The 23,562-nt window shown below is 40.9% G+C and overlaps 2 protein-coding genes across 2 annotated transcripts in view; both read right to left on the bottom strand.

Moving 5' to 3' along the window:
• LOC118218911 (protein NLRC3-like) overlaps positions 1 to 10,964 on the bottom strand; it is a 34,369-nt gene extending 23,405 nt beyond the window's left edge. The window contains exon 1 of the mRNA XM_035401664.1: positions 10,817 to 10,964. The gene's annotated coding sequence lies outside the window, so the exon portion shown is untranslated. The remainder of the gene's footprint in view (positions 1 to 10,816) is intronic.
• An 11,216-nt stretch (positions 10,965 to 22,180) lies between these two features.
• Positions 22,181 to 22,871, bottom strand: LOC118219205 (stonustoxin subunit beta-like; the record flags this gene model as incomplete). The annotated part of the gene is made up of 2 exons (XM_035402198.1): positions 22,181 to 22,428; positions 22,486 to 22,871. Coding segments are annotated over 2 exons (576 nt in total), but the record flags the coding sequence as incomplete, so codon positions are not given.
• Positions 22,872 to 23,562: the final 691 nt, after the last annotated feature.

Genomic DNA, 23,562 nt, shown 5'->3' with positions numbered 1-23,562 from the left:
AGTGTTGTCACGATACCGAAATTTTGACTTTGATACTCGTACCAGGTTTAGTATTACGATACTCAATACTGAAATGATACTTGAAACTTAAACGGTGCTAATTCGATACTCGGTACCTAACGATACTGAAATTACCTTAATAGATCAGAAACATAATGTCCACAAAGGTTGACCTCATTTTCTAATTCATGGTTTATTAACAACCTGGTTCATTAACAACCTGTAAGTTGAAGTCTCTTCAACATATTAATATGCATAGGCCTATAGTGTTACAACACTGAAAAATAGAAAAATATGTTAAATATATTTCAAAAATTAAACAGTTGTAAAGTAAATACTCTTTAAAACAGGTCTTTCACCTTTAAATAGATTTAAAAACAGCACATTTTAATAACAATAAAGCATCTATCCATAATAAAATATTTCCAAATTGGAACACCTATTGCTACTGAAGTGAACTGAGTCAAAGCTTGCGCTGTATCCAGGGAAGTGAATGCACAAGCGCAGGTCACCTCACTTGCCAACCTTAGTTGCTACTGTCATCTAGCGAAGATTCTGACAAACTACACTTTTCATCCTCTAAATCAGTAATGCGGGAGACACATTTCCCTGGCTTTTACATTTGAGGCAGAACTACCGAACGTTGGAAAATTCAAATACGAAACCTTTTTTTTTTTTTTTTTTTTTTTTAAGTACCGAGAAAGTGCTGAAGTTTTGGTATAGCGTGCAAAACTACACCAGACACATATTCCAATCCATTGCTCAGTTTAGCAGAGAATGCACATTTCAGAGCGCCTCAGAGACAGATAGAATAACACATAAATACACATTTCAAATAATAAATACGACATTGAGAAAAAACGAAACAAAAGATGAGTTATCGAGTCGCGACCTATGCGCAGAGCAGCCGACCGTTTTATTTATTTATTGGCAGATGAGAAAATGTTCGGTTACGCTGACCTATAAAACGCTATCCCAAAAGCAAAATCAGACATGTTATACATCGTTAGAAAGCTTATACTCTCACCTACGAAATAAATGAGTTGTCAATGAAGCCACGTTGCCCTAAAAAGAGCGACAACGACGTAAGCAACAGGTGTGGTATTACGCACAGCTATTATTGAAGATAGCCGAGCCAGGAGTGACAGATGCGCGTATATTTCGCAAACGGATTGTCCAAGACAATATAGGACCACTCAGTCGCAAAAGGGACATCTCTACGCGTGAAACCAGTGGTAAGGTTGTATAATTATTCAAAGTTTAGTTCCAGATATTGAATGTAGAATGACATGGCATAGTTTTTTTTAAAAAACTTTGTCTCGTTTATTTCGTTATTCAGTGAGCAGCGTTGTCACTGCTGTATTGGCATATTTTAGGGCTAATGTCGGGTTTATCTTGTTGCTACGAAATATTACATTACATTACATTACAGGCATTTGGCTGGCGCTCTTATCCAGAGCGACGTACAACAAAGTGTATAACCATAACCAGGAACAAGTGTGTCGAAAACCCTAGAGGGCAGTAGCCTACCGTTCCAAGTGCTCTACGCGTGAAACCAGTGGTACGATTGTATAATTATTCAAAGTTTAGTTCCAGATATTGAATGTAGAATGACATGGCATAGTTTTTAAAAAAAAACTTTGTCTCGTTTATTTCGTTATTCAGTGAGCAGCGTTGTCACTGCTGTATTGGCATATTTTAGGACTAATGTCGGGTTTATCTTGTTGCTACGAAATATTACATTACATTACATTACAGGCATTTGGCAGACGCTCTTATCCAGAGCGACGTACAACAAAGTGTATAAACATAACCAGGAATAAGTGTGTCGAAAACCCTAGAGGGCAGTAGCCTACCGTTCCAAGTGCTCTACGCGTGAAACCAGTGGTACGATTGTATAATTATTCAAAGTTTAGTTCCAGATATTGAATGTAGAATGACATGGCATAGTTTTTAAAAAAAAACTTTGTCTCGTTTATTTCGTTATTCAGTGAGCAGCGTTGTCACTGCTGTATTGGCATATTTTAGGACTAATGTCGGGTTTATCTTGTTGCTACGAAATATTACATTACATTACAGGCATTTGGCAGACGCTCTTATCCAGAGCGACGTACAACAAAGTGTATAAACATAACCAGGAATAAGTGTGCCGAAAACCCTAGAGAGAAATACCGTTCCAAGTGCAGGGAACAAGCGCATAGTTCAACTTGGACCCAGTAGGTTAAACTGATTAACGCTAACATAACCAAGAACAGCAACAACGCAGTCTATGAAAACATTCAAGCAATAGTTAAGACGAGTTAAGACTAAGTCACCTACGGAACAACTACCTAGTTACAACCCTAAACTTACAGTCAATTTAGACATTAAATTGAGAATACGATTTCTCTCAGCACAATGACGGATTTAAAGACTAAACGAACTCACCCGATATTGTCTTCAAATGGACCGTATTATTTATTTAGACACTGCCAGACTACAGCATAAATTGCGTCTTTTGTTTATATTCAATATTAGTAATTGCAGCGAGAAACTGCAGCTGTATGTCGTTATGTTAGCAACGGAACGAAGCGGACTATATATGTATTACCGTCATTGTTTTATTATACCAGCGTGTTTTCGCGCGTTTGCACAGAAACTCAGAACTTATCAATAAAATGGTTTAGCTGTTTCTCAGCATAATGACAGATTTAAAGACTTAACGAACTCACCCGATACTGTCTTCAAATGGATCCATGCCAAAGAAAAGTAATTATTCGTCCTCTCAGAAAGGTTTTACTGAAAAACTTTGGGTAGCCTATCCTAGCATGCACGCTAGGTGGCACTGTCAGACCGTGCTTTCACTGCTAAAAACTAGACCTACGGTGTCGGATTACTTGCGTCGCCATGGTTGTCGCTTGCCGTAAAGAAGTTTACTCGATGTCGTAATCGTTTAGATTTGGAGCTCCAGCTTTTCCGCACCCCACCTAATGAAAAAGTCCAAATGGTGTGCAAACCATATGGCGGACATAGGTGCTCCCAATAGGAAAGTTGGAGAGCACATTCAGATGCATCAGTCGGTGAAGTTTTGTGTTGATCAGACTTACGGTGTGGGAGTTATGGCCTTTTAAAGTATGACCCTCGTGTTATAGCGCCACCATCTGGCCGACATAGGTGATTTTTAGTGCCTGAGTAGTGGGGGGCCATAGGAACCCACCTGCCAAATTTGGTTGGTCTACAACCTATGGTTGCTGAGCCTCAGACATTTTAGCGGAGAAAACTGCCACGCCCCAACTAAAAAGTCTAAATGGCGGGCAAACAATATGGCGGACATAGGTGGGGCCAATGGCAAAGTTGTAGAGAACGTTCAGATGCATAGGTCGATGAAGTTTTGTGTTGATCTAACTTATGGTGTGGGAGTTACGGCCTTGTGCGCGTTACCCTTTGTTATAGCGCCACCATCTGGCTGACATACGTGATTTTTAGTGCCTGAGTAGTGGGAGACCATAGGAACCCACCTGCCAAATGTGGTTCCTCTAGGACGTATGGTTGCTGAGCCTCAGACACTTTTAGCGGAGAAAAATAATAATAAGAATAATTAAAGCCGCAAGCGGCGTTGGAAGGGGTCCAAGCAGTGGCAGCATCGCGCCCCCTATGGAGCGATTTTAAAATGGCTTTGTCCTCACGATCATATGCCTTCACCCAACATATCTACTGAATATCATGATGATCGTATGATATATTGATGACTTATGGCCAATTTTGAGCTAAGAGACGCTGTCGGATGACTTAGTTACGTCGCCATGGACGTGTCCTGGCCGCTTCCCGTCAAGGCCTTTACTATGTCGCAACACTTAGATGGCATGTCGTAACACTTAGATGGTCCGGTGTGCATGCACAGCTGCAGTGTTTCTGCGCCGCAACTGAAAAAGGCGTCACACTAGAGTTGCCACGAGACCGAAATTTTGACTTTGATACTGGTACCAGGTTTAGTATTACGATACTCAATACTGAAATGATACTTGACACTTAAACGGTGCTAATTCGATACTCGGTACCTAACGATACTGAAATTACCTTAATAGATCAGAAACGTAATGTCCACAAGGGTTGACCTCATTTTCTAATTCATGGTTTATTTACAACCTGGTTCATTAACAACCTGTAAGTTGAAGCCTCTTCAACATATTAATATGCATAGGCCTATAGTGTTACAACACTGAACAATAGAAAAATGTTAAAAATATTTCAAAAATTAAACAGTTGTAAAGTAAATAATTTTTAAAACAGGTCTTTCACCTTTAAATAGATTTTAAAACAGCATATTTTAATAACAATACAGCATCTATCTATAATAAAATATTTCCAAATTGGAACACCTATTGCTACTGAAGTGAACTGAGTCAAAGCTTGCGCTGTATCAGGGAAGTGAATGCACAAGCGCAGGTCACCTCACTTGGCAACCTTAGTTGCTACTGCCATCTAGCGAAGATTCTGACAAACTACACTGTTCATCCTCTAAATCAGTAATGCAGGAGACACATTTCCCTGGCTTTTACATTTGACACAGAACTACCGAACATCGGGAAATTCAAATACGAAACCGTTTTTTTTTCAGTTTTTTTTTTTTTTTTACGTACCCAGAAAGTGCTGAAGTTTTGGCATACCGTGCAACACTACGTCAGACACATATTCCAATCCATTGCTCAGTTTAGCAGAGAATGCACATTTCAGAGCGCCACAGAGACAGATAGAATAATGACACTAAATGCACATTTCAAATAATAAAGACGACATTGAGAAAAAACTAAAAAAAGGACTTAATATCAACTCGCGACCCGCGTGCTGACCGCAGAGCAGCCTACCGGTTTATTTATGTAGACATTGGCAGATCAGAAAATTTTCGGTTAAGCTGACCTATAAAACGCTATTCCAAAAGCCAAATCAGACATGTTATACATCGTTAGAAAGCTTATACTCTCACCTACTGAATAAATGAATTGTCAATCAAGCCAAATTGGACTAAGAAGAACGACAACGCCGTAAGCAACAGGTGTGGTATTACGCACAGCTATTTTTGAAAATATCCGACATTTCACAAACGGATTATCCAAGACAATATATAACCACTCATTCGCAAAAGGGACATCTCTACGCGTAAAACCGATGGTAAGATTGTATATTTATTAAATGTTTAGTCCCAGATATTGACTGTAGAATGACATGGTATAATTTTTGTTTTTAATTGTCTCGTTTATTTCGTTATTCAGTGAGCAGCCTTTTCACTGCTGTATTGGCATATTTTAGGGCTAATGTCGGGTTTATCTTGTTGCTACGGAATATTGCATTACATTACAGGCATTTGGCAGACGCTCTTATCCAGAGCGATGTACAACAAAATGTGTAACCATAACCAGGAATTAGTGTGCCGAAAACCCTAGAGAGAAATACCGTTCCAAGTGCAGGAAACATCCGCATAGTTCAACTTGGACCCAGTAGGTTAAACTGATTAACGCTAACACAAACAAGAACAGCAACAACGCAGTCTATGAGAACATTCAAGCAATAGTTAAGACGAGTTAAGACTAAGTCACCTACGGAACAACTACCTAGTTACAACCCTAAGCTTACAGTCAATTTAGAAATTAAATTGAGAATACGATTTCTCAGCACAATGACGGATTTAAAGACTAAACGAACTCACCCGATGTTGTCTTCAAATGGACCGTATTATTTTAGACATAGGCAGACTACAGCGTATAATGCGTCTTTTGTTTATATTCAATATTAGTAATTGCAGCGAGAAACTGCAGCTGTAGGTCGTTATGTTATGGTAGCAACGGAACGAAGCGGACCATATATGTATTAGGCTACCGTCATTGTTTCATTATACCAGCGTGTTTTCGCGCGTTTGCACAGAAACTCGGAACCTATCAATGAAATGGTTTAGCTATTTCTCAGCATAATGACGGATTTAAAGACTTAACGAACTCACCCGATACTGTCTTCAAATGGATCCATGCCAAAGAAAAGTAATTATTCATCCTCTCAAAGCTTTACCGGAGCGTATTATTTATTTAGACATTGGCAAAGTACAGCATAAATTGCGTCTTTTGTGAATATTCAATGTTAGAAATTGCAGCGAGAAACTGCAGCTGTAGACACAAGATAGTCTGTTATGTTATGGTAGCAACGGAACGAAGCGGACTATATATGTATTACCGTCATTGTTTTATTATACCAGCGTGTTTTCGCGCGTGTGCACAGAAACTCAGAACCTATCAATAAAATGGTTTAACTATTTCTCAGCATAATGACAGATTCAAAGACTAAGCGAACTCACCCGATACTGTCTTCAAATGGATCCATGCCAAAGAAAAGTAATTATTCATCCTCTCAGAAAGCTTTTACTGAAAAACTTTTGGTCGCCTATCCTAGCATGCACGCTAGGTGGCAGTGTCAGACCGTGCTTTCACTGATAAAAACTAGCGTCGCCATGGTTGTCGCTTGCCGTAAAGAAGTTTACTTGATGTCGTAACCGTTTGGATTTGGAGCTCCAGCTTTTCCGCACCCCACCTAATGAAAAAGTCCAAATCGTGTGCAAACCATATGGCGGACATAGGTGCTCCCAATAGGAAAGTTGTAGAGCACATTCATATGCATCAGTCGATGAAGTGTTGTGTTGATCTGACTTACGGTGTGGGAGTTATGACCTTTTAAACTATGACCCTTTGTTATAGCGCCACCATCTGGCCGACATAGGTGTTTTTTAGTGCCTGGGTAGTGGGGTGCCATAGGAACCCACCTACCAAATTTGGTTGGTCTACAACTTATGGTTGCTGAGCCTCAGACATTTTAGCGGAGAAAACTGCCATGCCCCAACTAAGAAGTCTAAATGTCGGGCAAACAATATTGCGGACATAGGTGGTGCTAATGGCAAAGTTGTAGAGCACGTTCAGATGCATAGGTCGATGAAGTTTTGTGTTCATCTAACTTATGGTGTAGGAGTTATGGTCTTTTACGCGAAACCCTTTATTATAGCGCCACCATCTGGCCGACGTACGTGATTTTTAGTGCCTGAGTAGTGGGGGCCCATAGGAACCCACCTGCCAAATTTGGTTGCTCCAGGACTTATGGTTGCTGAGCCTCAGACGCTTTTAGCGGAAAAAAATAATAATAAGAATAATAATAATCCTAACAGATACAATAGGGTTCCACCAGCTTCGCTGCTTGGACCCCTAATAATCCTAACAGATACAATAGGGTTCCACCAGCTTCGCTGCTTGGACCCCTAATAATCCTAACAGATACAATAGGGTTCCACCAGCTTCGCTGCTTGGACCCCTAATAATTGAAAACAATAATACAAGTAACACAGGGGTAACTAAAGAGGGAGCAAACTGAAATACAAACTGAAGTACCGCCATCTGGCGGCCCAGAAAAGGAAAAAACAGAAACAGAAAAAGGCAGAATCCTGACAACTGAATCTAAGATATTACTAGCCAAAATATGGCAAGCCATTTTAACATCTAATAATAATAACCTGTGCGGTTTCACATTACAGATATTTGTCATGAATTTATGACTAGTCAAAACGCTAACTTAAGATATCTCTAATTATATTTCAACGAGTCAAAACGCTCATTAAAGATATCTCTAATTAGATTTTGACTAGTTTCACCACTAAGTTCTATGCAACTCCAATTAAAGATATCTAATTCAGTTTTGACTATCTAAAACGTGAATTCCAGATATCACCACTTAAACTATGACTCTTACCAAGTATGAATCTGCCATTACCCATAGTCGGACACCGAGCAAAACCCGTGCCGTCAAGACTAGTTTATGCATGTCTATGGTTAGAACCCCGGTTCTCGCGCACCAATCAGAAGCCAGCACCCAGTGTTAGGAGGAAGTTGGACAGGTTGCCAATAGATGGACGCTTTTTCACGATTTTCTTATAATAATGTGTGTCTGCGTTGTTCCATGTCCGTTTACCCTATGAACAAACAGTTTGAAACAAAGGACCACTTGTCACAAATACATATATGAATTGGAAGGTCAGCTAACCTTATTTTTTTCCTAGTGGGAAAACTAGACCTTCTCCGGTTAGCCTAGCCGCACGGCTAGCCTGCCCATAGACAGACATCCCCAGTCAGCCTGCGAGAGTAGACGGTAAACTGTCGCGATATTGTCATCCAGTGCCGAATTGGCACATTTTATTCACTCGAACAGGGTAATGTTTATTAAAGTCGTCCTAATATGTCCATATATGTTTGTATGGACATGACATTTCGCAGAAAGGTAGTTTAATCATCCTAAATACCGGGGACACCTACTCCTACCCCCCCCCCCCCCCCCCCCCCCCCCCCGGCCAGTGAACAGGACGGGACAAACGTAGCAAGGGAGCATATGTCTGGGTTTGGGATGGTATACAACTATCTCATAAAAAAACACATTTTCAACATGCAAAAATGTCAAGTTACTCAGACATACAAGACATACACCGTCTATAACTCATTCATTCAGACTGCCAAAATCCAGGCCTGCCATTAAAAGTATTGATATCAAGTTACGGTACTACAAACAATATAGGCTATCTTGCCTCACCGAAATTAAATACGATGTATTCCAAAGCAATGCTACCCAATATATCCTCAATTCGTTCATGTCACTTGGTGTGTGTTTTGTAATCTTAACATTTTACAATGTCATGCAAACTTTGTGTCAGATCAACGTGTAACGTGTAACGTGTGAAATCTATTGCACAGATATGCTTTTGTCATGTTCAGTACTAGTAGTTATAATTATGAGTGAGTCATGATTTTAAATGTAATGTTTTAATGGGGAGTTGCAGGACGTACATACGTAGTAGTTGTGTGTATGTGGCTAGATAGAGAACAGGGCGAGGTAACATGAATGTAGAAACGTGGCGTTTGCTGATAAGAAGGTTTTGTACGGTAGCCCAGTGAAGAAACATAGTTAGTAGAAATGGCACAGTGGTGAACTGGTGTAACTTTTTAATAAAAGGAATACATTTGCCGTCATGAAATGCATATGGGTGGCCGTGAGTGAGTTTTGGTAAAGCAAATATAAAGCGTAAGAAAACGTGAGTGTAAAAGAGAAAATTATCTGCCTGAGGGCGAGGCGGGATTCGATCCTTCATCCGGAGGTTTACCAGTCTGTGACTTTGTTAGTGCAGCACCATGACATAGCTATGCATTGCGTGAAATATCATTAGCAAACCTGTCCGTGGTTTTAAAGAAGAACACAGGCCAGTAACCACAGAAGAGCTCCCGTTGAATCCATATGGCTTTGCAATATTGTAGCCGGTTAATAACTGAACGTGCAGACGATACGTCATAATGCAGTGTACACGTTCGGTGAACAGCGGGTAGATATGGTGCAAAAGCAATAATTGAGAAGTAGTAGACAATTATTAGTGAGGGTAAAAGCAGGTTAAAAAAACAGGGCTTGAACCTGAGACTGCATGTTTCCAAGACTGTAACCTTGCCCTCTAGGCCACAGGCAGACCAGCTGTTTAAACTGGAAATGTTTCAGAATAAAAAGGTATGGGTATTTTACGTGTGTATGCGAGTTTTTGATTGGGTCGTGTAGGTGAAGATTTGGCTGGTGTCGGTAAAATGTCCAATGGGGAGACATGTTGTTAGTGGGATAGGCGGCAGGAAAAATAAGAATGAGAAGAAGAAGAAGAAGAAAGAGAAGAAGAAGGAGAAAACGCAAAATTCCCTTAGTTTGGGGCTTTATTGTGTGGACATGTGAAGTTGTTTATGAAATCTGTCTGTTGAAATAGGGTCAGAATGTACAGAATTTAATGTTTTTAAGGGCTGAGTGTCTGTGGCTGTTGTGGTTATTTCTGTGGGGAACCCTGAAAAGTGCCAAACTCTCGGTGCTGTATAGGTATGGGGCATGCCCCCGCCAAGGCGTAACTTGGCGGGATGGCATACCTGCCATCCCAATGAGTAAGATGATGACATGTATTGGGATGTTATTTTTAGTGACTTGCAAGAACTGAGGAAATATTGGGTAGCATTGCTTTGGAATACATCTTATTTCATTTCGGTGAGGAAAGATAGCCTATATTGTTTGTAGTATCGTAACTTGGCGTCATTTGGATATCAATACTTTTAATGGCAGGCCTGGATTTTGGCAGTCTGAATGAATGAGTTATAGGCTAGACGGTGAATGCCTTGTATGTGTGAGTAACTTGGCATTTTTGTACGTTGAAAACGTGTTTTTTATGAGATCATATGTACCGTTATCTGTGTTGTCTATTTTACCTGCTATGGACCTCTTTTTAAGACGAGTCTTGAATAAAGTTGAAATGAAATGAATTATAGAGTAATCTCTGCCTAATATAATCACCCCACTGTATATTTTGCCTCAATATTGCAAACCAATTAATGTGATTTAGTAATGGGAATGATTTCCTATGAAACATAAAAGAATAAGTAACAACCTCTTAATTGTTTGATTAAAAACAAAATCCGGGTTTATACTGCAGCGTCAAAATGTCAACAACAAGCGACAAGTCCTGTGACCTCCGACTCGCTAGGCTACCTCCTCACGAGGTAGAATTGGTCATAGAATATCAAAAATAGGCTACTGAAGTAAACTTTCTTAAAGGCTATTTCAGTATTACTTTCTGGTCTAAATGGTATGTTCGGACTCCGTGTGAGCTCTTAGCTTATCAGGCTACGCATTAAACACACCATTTTATTGCCATTGTCAGTTTTTCTGAATTACGCTGGTTAATGCGATTATACTTGCAGATTCCCATTCCTCCCCGCAGCCCTTTACCTTCAGCTTCTCTTACCTCAGTTCCACTCCACAACAGACGGTTTACTCCGTTTTTAATATTTAATTTAATTCCTTCTTTCCTGGGGATTCTTTCTCCTCCATTTTTAAAATGGCCGTTAAGTTTCAGTTTCTCTTTTGGACCGCATTTCCTTACTTACTGGCTCAACTGAATGTTCGATGGGCGGAGTTTTATATACTATTTCTTAGCTGAAGCAGTCACGGTATTTAATAAGTTATGCAGAAGAAACAAATATTTCATCCATGTAGATCTTTGCCAAATTTTAGCACATAGCCTTCATATATCAGACCTAATCAACAACTCGTGAATTATAATGTTGGGATTTAACGTTCTCCAATATAATGGTGTGACCTGTAGGCTGAATACACAAATAAGCCTTTTTGATTATAACAAAGCATTTCAAGACAAATAGCCTACTACAGACAGCAAATTAAATAAATAAATAATTTAATGCTCCACCAGTCTCCCTGCCATAGTCACTGACCCTTTAACATCCTGAGTGATGGCCCTATGTAACACGCTAATGTGTGAGGTAAGTGATTTTTAAAATTTCCTATTACAAAATAATAAAAAATAACAAGCATGTGCTTTTGTTTATAAGTTTGTGTAATTTTTGGTATTTTGTCTGTACGTCTTGTGCCTTCCCCAATCAACTGTTTCTTTTTTTCTCTCTCTCACTTTTTTTTTGTTGACAATTTTTAAGGTTAGGCTATTTGCCCTTTGTATACTCATCAAATGTGTTTGTGAAGTATTTAAATAAAATAATAAAAAACTAACGAGAGCTGACTTTCTGTGATACCTGCTCTTACCCGTTCCACTTCATTTTATTCAAAATGAATCAAAATGTATGTACCATAATGAAATGTGGAGAGACATATATACATATGTATACACATACAAACAGTTGAGGCCAAAAGCTTACATACACCTAGGCTAAAGATATTCAAACTAAGTCTTTTATAACTCTGCACATTTCATGTTGCCAAACATTTAGTTTGGCAAGTCAATTAAGGCATCTGCTTTGTTCACATCAGAGGTAATTTTAAAACAATCGATTGGAGACATATTTATTTCAGCTTTAATTCACTATCAAATTTTACATACACCTAGTTTAGTGTGTCTAAACAGTCTGGAAGATTCCAGAAATTGATGCAATTACTTTTTAGAAGCTTCTGATTGGCCAATTGTCATTAGGAGTTAATTGGGAGTTAATTGGCACGTGGCTGTATTTAAGGGCCTACTTTTAGAGCCACTGCCTTTTTGCCCATGATATGATGAGAAAATCCAAGCAACTCTGCCAAAAAATTGTGGACCTCCACAAGCCTCGGGCATTTGGGCGGACGTACGTCGGTGGTGTGCGTCCTGTCCTGAATGTCAATTAGTGAACGCCCCAGCCACCCCAAAAGCGCCGTTGTGCCCCCTACCCTTAACAGAGGTCCCATTTGATAGAGTTGCTATGGACCTCATCGGCCCATTTGAACGGAGCACCCAGGGATACCGTTTCGTATTGGTCTTAGTGGATTATGCGACCCGGTATCCCGAAGCAGTGCCATTGCGCAATATTTCAGCTAAAAGTGTTGCAAGGCTCTGTTTCAGATTATCTCCCACGTCAAAATCCCAAAAGAGATTCTAACTGACCGGGGCACTTTGTTTGTGTCACGCACACTAAACGAGCTATACGGCTTATTGGGCGTCCGGTCTATTAGAACCGGTCTATTTTACCATCCCCAAACGGATGGGCTCGTTGAGCGTTTCAATAGGACTTTGAAGTCCATGATTCGGAAGTTCGTTCACGACGATAGCCGAAATTGGGATATATGGGTAGTCCCTCTATTATTTGCAGTGCGGGAGGTTCCCCAGGCCTCCACGGGATTTTCTCCCTTTGAGTTATTATTCGGTAGAAAGCCTCTGGGAATATTGGACCTAGTTAAAGAAAGCTGGGAGGACGGTCCAAGCCCCAGTAAAAGTGAGGTACAATACGTTATGGACCTGCGAGCAGAACTCCATACACCCCTAATTTCTCTTTTCACCCTGCAGACCGATGCCTCGGACAGAGGGCTGGGGGCCGTTTTGACCCAGCAGGTGGAGGGAGTCGACCGCCCGGTGCTGTACATCAGCCGGAAATTATCATAGCGGGAGGCAAGGTACAGCACAATTGAAAAGGAGTGCGTCGGTCACCCATTCACCCTCTGTTCAGACCACACTCCCCTCCAGTGGCTCCACCGCATGAAGGATGCCAACGAGCGAATCACCCGTTGGTATCTGGCTCTGCAGCCCTTTAATTTCAAGGTGGTTCATAGGCCGGGAGCGCAGATGGTGGTGGCGGACTTCTCTTCTTAATCAGCACCGTTCTTTAAATGTTTAATTTAAGTAGTACGGCAGTACGGCGATTGTATTGTAAAAACCCCATGTAACCGGGTGAACAAAAAGCCGTGTGTTCGGCTACAAATAAAAAAGAAGTGATTACTTCGAACTCGTCTCTCTCTCTACACGCGAGCGGTGGCACTCACCTTGCCACAGTACAACGGTTAGTTGGAGTTTGGGTTGCTTACAGCAGTAGTTTAGGTGGTTGAATTTCATGATTGGAGGCGACAGTGATAACGTTGTCGTAAATATTGTTTCCCCCCATTATTACCCCATAACGTGGCAGTTTTTCTTTGGAATCCTGTAGAGTAGTAATCCTTCCTCGACTCAGTGCACACACTGACGCTGCGAACAAATAGGGTTCCGTTTCTTAAATTATTTGTACATGTCCGGCTTGTGGTCCCGACCAGACAATTTAATGAGTAATTGATTGAATAAATTTGTAGTTTGTAATGAATTTGCTTGTCTGCGACTCCCTGATCTGACATCGGTTTCAAGGGGGTTTCCCGACGTCGTAGCTGGTTTCCAGGGGATTCCCCCTGGCTAACGTGGATGACAGACAACAGGAGCAGAGTTAACACCATCCTACAGCCATCCTGCTTGTTTCTTAGGAGTGATGATTCATATCGGCGTGTAAGCACACACAAATTACAGCGTTCCTGCTCTGAACATGGACTCAGGCTGGTTGATCTGAATGTACAGAGTAAACAGGCACATGCTGACTTGTGCATCACATCTCATGTACAAAATCTATGCTCAAATGGTTTTAAGGCCACGTCTGAAGGGTTTATCTATGCTTCCTGTACTTTCGGGGGCACTCGGTGCCATGTGGTCTTCACTCATAAACCGGTTGGATTTTATTCATATTTTAATAATCTGACTTTTTATCCTACGAGCAGGCATATCATAAGCTCCCCAGAAACCTGATGCTAAAGGCATTGTTCAGTTCTGTTGTGCAGAGTGACCGCACATGACCATTGTAGCACCCACAATTATAATATGGAGCTTATTTTCATATACACAATTTCTAGATGATCTTATTCAGATTCCTTCTCACATATAGCAAATCATCTAGCAGAATTGCAGAGTGAGACACGCCGATCATGGAGGAAAATCATGAAACTCCACAACAGAGCCCATAACAATGCCTCTACATGCACAAGATGTCTTCCAGTGTGGAGAGTATGTATAATGTTCTTAAAATGTTTTCAGAAATCGCATGGCACTTTCTAAAATGGCCTTAACTTGATGCACTCAAAGCTAGTTTTTCCTATACATATATAAGGTTATAGATAAATACTTGTGACCTTTAACAGAAATTACTTGCACATGGAAAATACAGTGGATTTCATATAAGCCATCTCTACTGAACATGACTTGACTTTATTGTCCCTGTAGAGAAATGTGGTTTGCAGCACTGTGTTATGTTAAAGGACATCGCAGAGAACAGAAAGTTAGAAACATTGCAAATGTCACAGTAGTAGTAGCACAGGAGTATACAATATGCAGGGATGCTACACAGGCAGCCCAGTGTGACACAGACAGCTGGAGCAGCCAGATCAGCTGGTATTAGGCATGGCTGGTGCCTGATGGCGATCTGATATCGGAGTGAGTTCCAGTTTCATTTTTGAAAGTAGAAATATATAACTTGACATAACTGTGAGACAATATTTTACAGTAAGATAAGATTGCTATTAAGCTACTTGAACCAATTCATATGCAGATGAAGACATTTGATTGCAAAAGCAACTGTCAACTGAGAAACATTAGCCATAATCTGAATGCTGACTTCAGTGACTATTGAGCATGTGGCTCTATCTAGTGGTGGTTTCTTTAATTGGTTTTATAAAAGGATGTCAGGTTTTGAATGCCTTTACATTATGGTAGGCCCACCATCAAATGTATATCACGTTAAATGTCATTAAAAACAAATTATTTTTAAGATTACTACTACTACTACTACTATTATTATTATTATTAGTAGTAGTAGTAGTAGTAGTAATTATAACTTCAGAAAAAAGTTGAATTGAGTGTATATTTTCCAGAAAAAATGAGCTCAATTAGATTACACATAACTCAAATGGGTGCCACCGATAGACCGTATAACAAGACCAGGTCAAAACCTAGTGGACCGAACCGGCCGACGTCACAGACAGGCGCGGTGTAACTTTATCACTCACTCAGTCAGTCAGTCACAGACATTTGTGTTTGTAGGGCTGGCCCCGCTGTTGCAGTCCGGCCAAAAATAGGTCAGTTCTAAAGGCACCCCGAGGAGGCCGTGAGTCTCTGTAATTGTTGGTAGTGAGATCCAATCAAATCCCTGTTCGCTACCAAGATTCGACCAATGAATTGAAGGGGATAGCCAATCAGAGCGCGTATTTCTACCAAGACCCAATCGCTTGCTCGAGTCTCTCGGGCTGAGAGACGTGCAAATATTGAATGAGGTAAATCGCTGTTTTATTTTCCTGCATCGGTAGGTAAAGATAACCGCAAATTTAACTGAATCATAACTGGTAAAAAGTTACGACAAGCTATGGATAAGTATGGTAATGTTACCGAATGTAAAGAAATATTAATTTTTACAGTGTTACCTTAGTTAAGTCAGCTTCAAACAAGGTAGCCAAGTAACGTTCGCCGGTTTAAATTACGGTAGACGATCTAATCTGAGGAATTGTTCTTAATTTAAATCAGGCGCAACAAGGTAAATATATATTTTTAACCTTTAAGTGGATTTTCTCTGGCATTATAAATAGCTTGTTTTATATGATTTATCTGAATGATCCTTTGTAACTAGCTATCTGGATTGAACTCCGTTTTCTGTCATTTATAGCTAATCAAATAACCTTGCTCACACTGTAAGAAAATAAAATGTCCTAGAAATGACCGATAGCTAGCTACATTTTTATTTTTCTTTCTTCATTGGGATGGCAGGTATGCCATCCCGCCACGTTACACCTTGGCGGGGCGGCATGCCCCATACCTATACAGCACCGAGAGTTTGGCACTTTTCAGGGTTCCCCACAAATATAACCACAACAGCCATAGACACTCAGCCCTTAAAAACATTAATTTCTGTACATTCTGACCCCATTTCAACAGACAGAATTCGTAAACAACTTCACACGTCCACACAATAAAGCCCCAAACTAAGGGGATTTTGCGCTTTCTCCTTCTCCTCCTCCTTCCTGCCGCCTAGCCTACAAACAAAATGTCTCCCCATTGGACATTTTAACAACACTAGCCAATCCTTCACCTACACGATCAAATCAAAATCTCACATACACATGCAAAATAGGAAATGTTTTAGAGTAAAAAGATATGTCTCTCAATCGCTAGTTCCTTTGTGGCTGAGTGGTCAATGTCATGGTCTATGGATCGCAGGGTCCCTGGCTCAAGCCCTGCCGGAAGCAAGTTTCTGAACTGTGCTTTTTTGCTCACTAATATTTGTCTATTACTTATCAACAATTGCTTTTGCACCACATCTACCCAGCTTTCACCGAACGTATACACTGCATTATGATGTACCATCTGCACGTTCACTTAATTGGCTACAATATCTTCTGTAAAACCACGGACAAGTTTTACCAAAAAATTTCACGCATTGAACAGCTATGTCATGGTGGCGCACTGCCAAAGTTACAGAGTATAAAGGTTGGAACACAACCAGAGAGTCAGTTAGAGGGGAGGACACCAAAATCAGATGCCCTCCTTATCTCTAGATTGCAGTGTTTGAAACAGTGCCTGTTTATACGCAGTTACACAGAGAGAATAAGGGCACAGTGCTATTGTACACAGTTACACAGGGAGAATAAGGACACAGAGCTGTCTGTACACAGTTACACAGAGAGAATAAGGACACTGTTGTCTGTACACAGCTACACAGAGAGAATAAGGACACAGAGCTGTCTGTACACAGTTACACAGAGAGAATAAGGACACAGTGCTGTTTGTACAGTAGCACAGAGGACAGACTAAACAGTGCAGGTATACACACTTTATTGATGTCTGGGGTTGTGCTGTGTTATAGCATGTGCTGCACGCACACCCAGTGCTGTCAGAAAAAAGAGGCCAATCAATCCTCCGGCCACTGATAGCATGATCTGGGCTCCAGGTCCTGCACGGAGTGAGAAAAGCAACCAATCACACAACACATTCTAATCCATTCTACTACAATCACACAGCACATTCTAATCCATTCTACTACAATCACACAGCACATTCTAATCCATTCTACTACAATCACACAGCACATTCTAATCCATTCTACTACAATCACACAACACATTCTAATCCATTCTACTACAACCACACAACACAGTATATAATAATAATAATTATACATATATATATAATTATTATTATTATTATTTTGAAGAAAATACCCCCTTTTAAACATTATAAACATAGCTCATTGCTTGATTATTTAGAGAGCCTTCTTTGTTCACTTTTATCAAGTGTAAAAATAATTCTGGAAGGCAGTATGTATAAAAAATGTAGGTTGTGTGTTGAAGTTGCTCTGGACAAGTTTCTGCTAAATGCCTACATTCTAGCAATCCCACACTGAGCCAGCATAACCAATCCCTCAGAAACGCACGCTTACACGCATACATGCACACGCACACACAGATGCGCATGCGTGCGCGCACAAAGAAATGCACAGAAATGCGCACAAAAGTTTCAAGTTTAATTGTCATTTCCACATACATAGTATACGGGAACAAAATGTCGTTCCTCATGGTCCTCAAGGTGCTAACACAAAAACAACACAGTCTCGAAACATAAAAACAGAATAAAAGCAGTGATAAATATAAATAATGCAGTATAAGTGTAATTATAAGAACAGTAAGAATATAGGTAATATAAATACTGCCTAACCAGTGGCCTCAGTGGTAATTATACATAGTATAAATAGGAGGCACAGCGGTGATGATGGCCCGGAATAAAGGGTCGGTACAGGGTAGTCATAAAATGTCCATTCCAGGGGCAGAGAGGTGTAGTCCAGGTGCGCATCTGCGCACACACACAGATGTGCCCACACACACACGCATGAACGCACACACACACTCTCTCTTGCACTTCTATGAAGATGTGGGATGGGGCAGAAAATTAACTGTCAGGGAGGAAAATAATCAGTGACAACAATCGTAACTACAGAACCCTTTTAAAATACTCCAGATATTACAACCATTTTTACCACGCGCCATTATTTAGAGAAATTTCACACTATATTTGGTATTTTTACATAGTATCAATTTATACAGCTGTCTGCATATTGAAGCAATTCAGGTGAAGTATTCTGCTTACGGTATAACAGCTGTGTCCTACCTGGAAATCGAACCTGAAACCTTTAGGATGCAAGCACAGTTCCTCAACCAGCAAGTTACTCACACATACAAAGAACTGTCAGCAGGTCATTAGTTCAAATGGTGTAGGTCATATTTTTTAGACTGAAGTGTTTTTTAATGGGCTATTGTACACAACAGACCTACTAATAGTTTGTATATTGGCAGAGGATCTATAGGGCTAGATAACATTAATTTAGAAATGTGAGTAGCTACAGTAGTTAAAAAGTAGTTATCAGGACAGGCACAACAGTGAATGTGAACCATTCTGACTTAAAGAAAATCGATATACCTGGTGTGAGGAAGTCATTATCTTGCATCAGTTTCTATACCGAATTGCAACACAGATTGTACTTAATTTCAGAGGCATCCGTACCTGCACTAACATAATACACTCGGTCTGTTGTCTCGTTAACAAGGTAGCTAACATTAAACTCGGTGAAAATGCAGAAAGCGGAACTGTCTAAAGTGGGTGTATTTTATTTGGATTTCAGAAATATGTTTCCCGCAAAGACATAACCGATGCAAAAACAATAGTTTAAATGCGTTATTTTTAGTTAGCCAACCAGCCAGTTTAATGAGTTAGAGGTTTGCTTGAGTCTGAGGGGGGATTTGAACCTGCGTCACTCGTCACTCGTCCATAATGTTCCATTGGCAAACATGCTACCCAGTGAGCTACGAGGAAAACAGATGTTGGGGCTGCAAATTTTTGGTCTTTTAAACGTATGCACCTGTATGTATGTCCAATGAGGCAACCTATTCTGGCGCATTTGTGATGATGTAATCTGAGTTGTGGTTACAATACACAAACAGAAGCAAGCATTCATCGGACACTACACAACTCCTCTTATAATGGATTTTATTTTCACTACTGTAGATGAATGTCATTGCTTCAACTGCAGATTTTAGCCCCATGCTGATCTACTCAAATTGAGCCCAAACATAATCCCATACAGAATATGAAATAAGTACTACTGTGTCACAGGAGTTCAATACATCACACAATAATAAATCACAACAGCAAAACATTTAATATTTAAATAATTCAGGTTTAATCATTGCATATTATTGTCTGAAAATACAGAAAATTAAAGCAAAAAAAAAAACAATCCTAAAAGAATTAAAAAGGAAACTCAATCCATCGTTGTTTACAGTAATGAAAGGAAATAAGTACACTGCAGTGATCATTCTGCATTCTCCCTATCAGCTGCATTCGCCCACAGAAATTTGCACATTGGAACTCTTGTGAAAATGAATGAAAGCAACTGTAAAAACTAGCAAAATGCACATTTAAGTGGAGGAGTTTGCCACTGGATTCTTTTTAAAAAGATGCAGATACAGGAGAATTATTACTTCAAAAACATTTTACCCTGCCATCTTTTGGCATTATTACTCTCAATGCTATATTAATGTTTTAATAATCAAAAGTACATAAACACACCTTGAACATTTGCAATATAAATGTATTAAAATGTAAAAAAAAATCACATTTAGACAGCAAGTGCTTAACCTGAACTGCTAAAAGATCATACTCTTATGTACAGGGGTTAGGCTGTACTGAGGTTATATATATATATATATAATATTGGGCACAGCTGAAATTGCACTGGTAAGGCATTGGTCAAGGAAGGTTGCAAGTGTGTCAACGTGTGTGTGTGTGATTGTGTGAGAGTGTGTTTGTGTGCGTGAATTTGTGAATGTATGTGCATACATGCGTACGTTTGTGGGAGTGACTGTGGATGTGAACATGTGTGTGTGTGTATGTGTGTGAGTGCATGAGTACGTGTGTGCCCGGGTTATGTGTGTGTATGGGTAAGAGAATGCGTGTGCGTGTGCACGCATGTATGTGTGTGTGCATGTGTGAGAGTATGATTGAGTGCATGAGTATGTGTGTGTGTGCACACGGGTGCGTGTGTGTATGGGTAAGAGAAAGTGTGTGTGCGTGCGTTTGTGTGAATGTGTGACTGTGTATTTGAGTGTGTGTGCGTGCAAGAGAATGAGTGTTCCTATGTGTATGTGTGTGCGTGAGAGTGCCTTTGTGAATGTGTGTGTGTTTATACGTGTGTGTGTGTGTATGTATGGGTGTCAGAATGTTTGTGTATACATGTGTATATGGTGTGTGCACGCATGTATGTGTATGCATGTGTGTGCATGTGTGAGTGCATGAGTATGTGTGTGTGTGTGTGTATGGGTAAGAGAATGTGTGTGTTTATACATGTGTGTGCGTGCGTGCGTATGGGAATGAGAGTGTGTGTGTGTGCATACGGGTATGAGCGTGTGTATGTGTGCATGCGCGTGTGTGTGTGTGTGCGTGAGATTGTGTGTGTCCGTGTGTAGGTGTGTGTGAGTGACTGGGTGTGAGAGAGCATGCGTGCATAGGTCTGTGAGTGCGTGTGCATGAGTAAACATGAGTGTATGTATTTGTGAGTGCGTGTGCATGAGTAAACATGAGTGTATGTATTTGTGAGTGCGTGTGCATGACTGAGAGAGAAAGGGTGTGTGTGAGAGTATGTGTATGTGAGAGAGAGAGGGTGTGTTTGTGTGACTGGGTGTGTGAGAGTCTAGGTGCATATGAGTGTGTGTATATATGTGTGTGAGTGTGTGACTGACTGTGTGTGTATGTGTATATGACTGTGTGTGTATATAAGTGTGTGTGTGTATATGAGTGTGTGTGTGTGTGTATATGTGTGTGTGCGCGTGTGTGAGTGTGTGTGTGTGTGTGTGTGTGTGTGATTGAGTGTGTGTATGTGTACATGAGAGTGTGTATATATACATATATATGTGTGTGCGTGTGTGTGAGTGTGTGTGTGTGTGTGAGTGTGTGATTGAGTGTGTGTATGTGTACATGAGAGTGTGTATATATACATATATATGTGTGTGTGTGTGTGTGCATGTGTTTGAGTGTGTATGCGCACGTGTGTGTGCGTATGCGTGTGTGCATGTTTGTGTGTGCGTGTCTCTACTCCAGTTAGGAGAGGGACACTGAGAAGTGTGTGTATTGACACGTGTTTGTGTCTCTGCAGGCATGTGTGTGTGTGCGTGAGTGCATAAGTTTGTGTGTGTGCGTGCGTTTGTGTGAATGTGTGTGGATGTGAGTGTGTGTGTGTGAGAGAGAGGGTGTGTGTGTGTGTGAGTGACTGAGTATGAGAGAGAGAGTGTGTGTGCATACGGGTATGAGCGTGTGTATGTGTGCATGCGCGTGTGTGTGTGTGTGCGAGAGATTGTGTGTGTTCATGTGTGTAGGTGTGTGTGTGCATGTGTGTGATTGGGTGTGTGATTGATTGGGTGTGAGAGGGTGTGTATGTGTGTGTAAGAGTGTGAGTGTGTGTGTGCGTAGGTGTGTGAGTGCGTGTGCATGAGTGTACATCAGTGTATGTATTTGTGAGTGCGTGTGCATGAGTGTGAGAAAGCAAGGGTGTGTGTGAGAGTATGTGTGTGTGTGGATGTGTGTATGTGTCTATGTGTATTTGAGTGTGTGTGTGTATGTGTATATGAGTGTGTGTGGAGTGTGTGTGTGAGTGGGTATATGAATGTGGTGTATGTGTGTGTACATGAGTGTATGTATTTGTGTGTGCGTGCATGTGTGCGAGTGTGTATGCGCACGTGTGTGTGTGTCTATGCGTGTGTGTGTACGTGCATGTGTGTGTGTGTATGTGTGTGCGCGCACATGCGTGTGTATGCGTGTGTGTGTGTGCATGTTTGTGTGTGTGTCTCTACTCCAGTTGGCAGAGGAAAACTGAGGCGTAACGCATTCTAAATCCAGCACAGAGGGGTGTGTGTTGAGTGATGTGTGTGTGGAATCTGTGCAGGAGGGTCAGTGTGTCAGAGTCAGAGACGCTGTAGAAGGACAGAGTGCCGGCCGGACGGTCCACACACACTCCTACCCTGTACACACAGACTCCTCTACCATCATCATCATCATCATCATCATCATCATCACACACTCCTGCTCTGCGGTACGGGGGGGGGGCAGGTATGTCTGTTGAGTTATTATTGTGCCTGACAGAGTAATTATCAGAGTGACTGTATTTAAAGCAGCTCAGAATCCAGGAGTTTTTATTCCATCCAAACCTACAGTCAGAACCCCCTCCTTTCCTGCTGATTCCTTTATCTGTCACTGCTATATCAACCCTCCCCCTCTCAGACACACTGAACTCAGCCTCCCAGTAACAGCGCTCACACACACTCTCTCTGCACACAACCTGGGGCCAGCACTCAAATCTCTCAGGATGATCAGGATATGTCTCCGCTCTCCCCCGTGTGTGTGTCACCCTCCTGTTCCCCTCAGACAGAAACAGGTTTCTGTTCGCTGTGTTTGGATCCAGTGTGAGCTGACAGCCGTCTGCACACCAGAGACATCAATGAGATTAAATATCACTATTAATATTCACATTATTATGTGTGTGAGAGAGAAAGGACTATCATAGTACCTCTGTGTGTGTGTTTGTGTACGTGTGTGTTTCTGTTTGTGTGTTTATGTGTGTAAGAGAGAAGTCTCTCTTTCTCTCACAAACACACACACACAGAGTGTGTATCTATGCAAAGTGTTCTGTGTCGATACACACTCACATTTCCTGGGTCCTGGTTTGGTCCTGTTCTCTCCTCCATGGTCCACACTGTAAGAACAGCAGAACATAATTCTGAATTTTAACCATCATTTATTTCCACTCTTAACACACCAATGACATCACATATATAAAAACAAAGGCACAATAAAACAAAAAACCACGAACATATGAAAAAAACACAAATCTGTCAGAAAGGAAACTTATTCCATTCACTCACCCTGTTCCTTGTGCAAAAATAGCTCCCCTCCCTCCACTGAACATAAAACACCCTTATAACACACACACTCTGAAACACACTCAGGTTCTCCATTGCTTTGTAATACTGAAACTCCACCATCACTGTGTCCCTGATGAAACCCCTAACTACAACAACCGCATCTTATTTACTGCAGTGATCCCGTGCAGCACCCTCCACAGGAGATCCCCAACTCTCTTGAGTAACGCTGGTTTGTACAGTGCCCTCCATGCC

Source organism: Anguilla anguilla, chromosome 19 (genome assembly GCF_013347855.1).
Source record: "Anguilla anguilla isolate fAngAng1 chromosome 19, fAngAng1.pri, whole genome shotgun sequence".
NCBI lineage: Eukaryota > Metazoa > Chordata > Actinopteri > Anguilliformes > Anguillidae > Anguilla > Anguilla anguilla.
The sequence above is the reverse complement of the archived record's forward strand: the minus strand, read 5'-3'. Positions and strand labels throughout refer to the sequence as shown.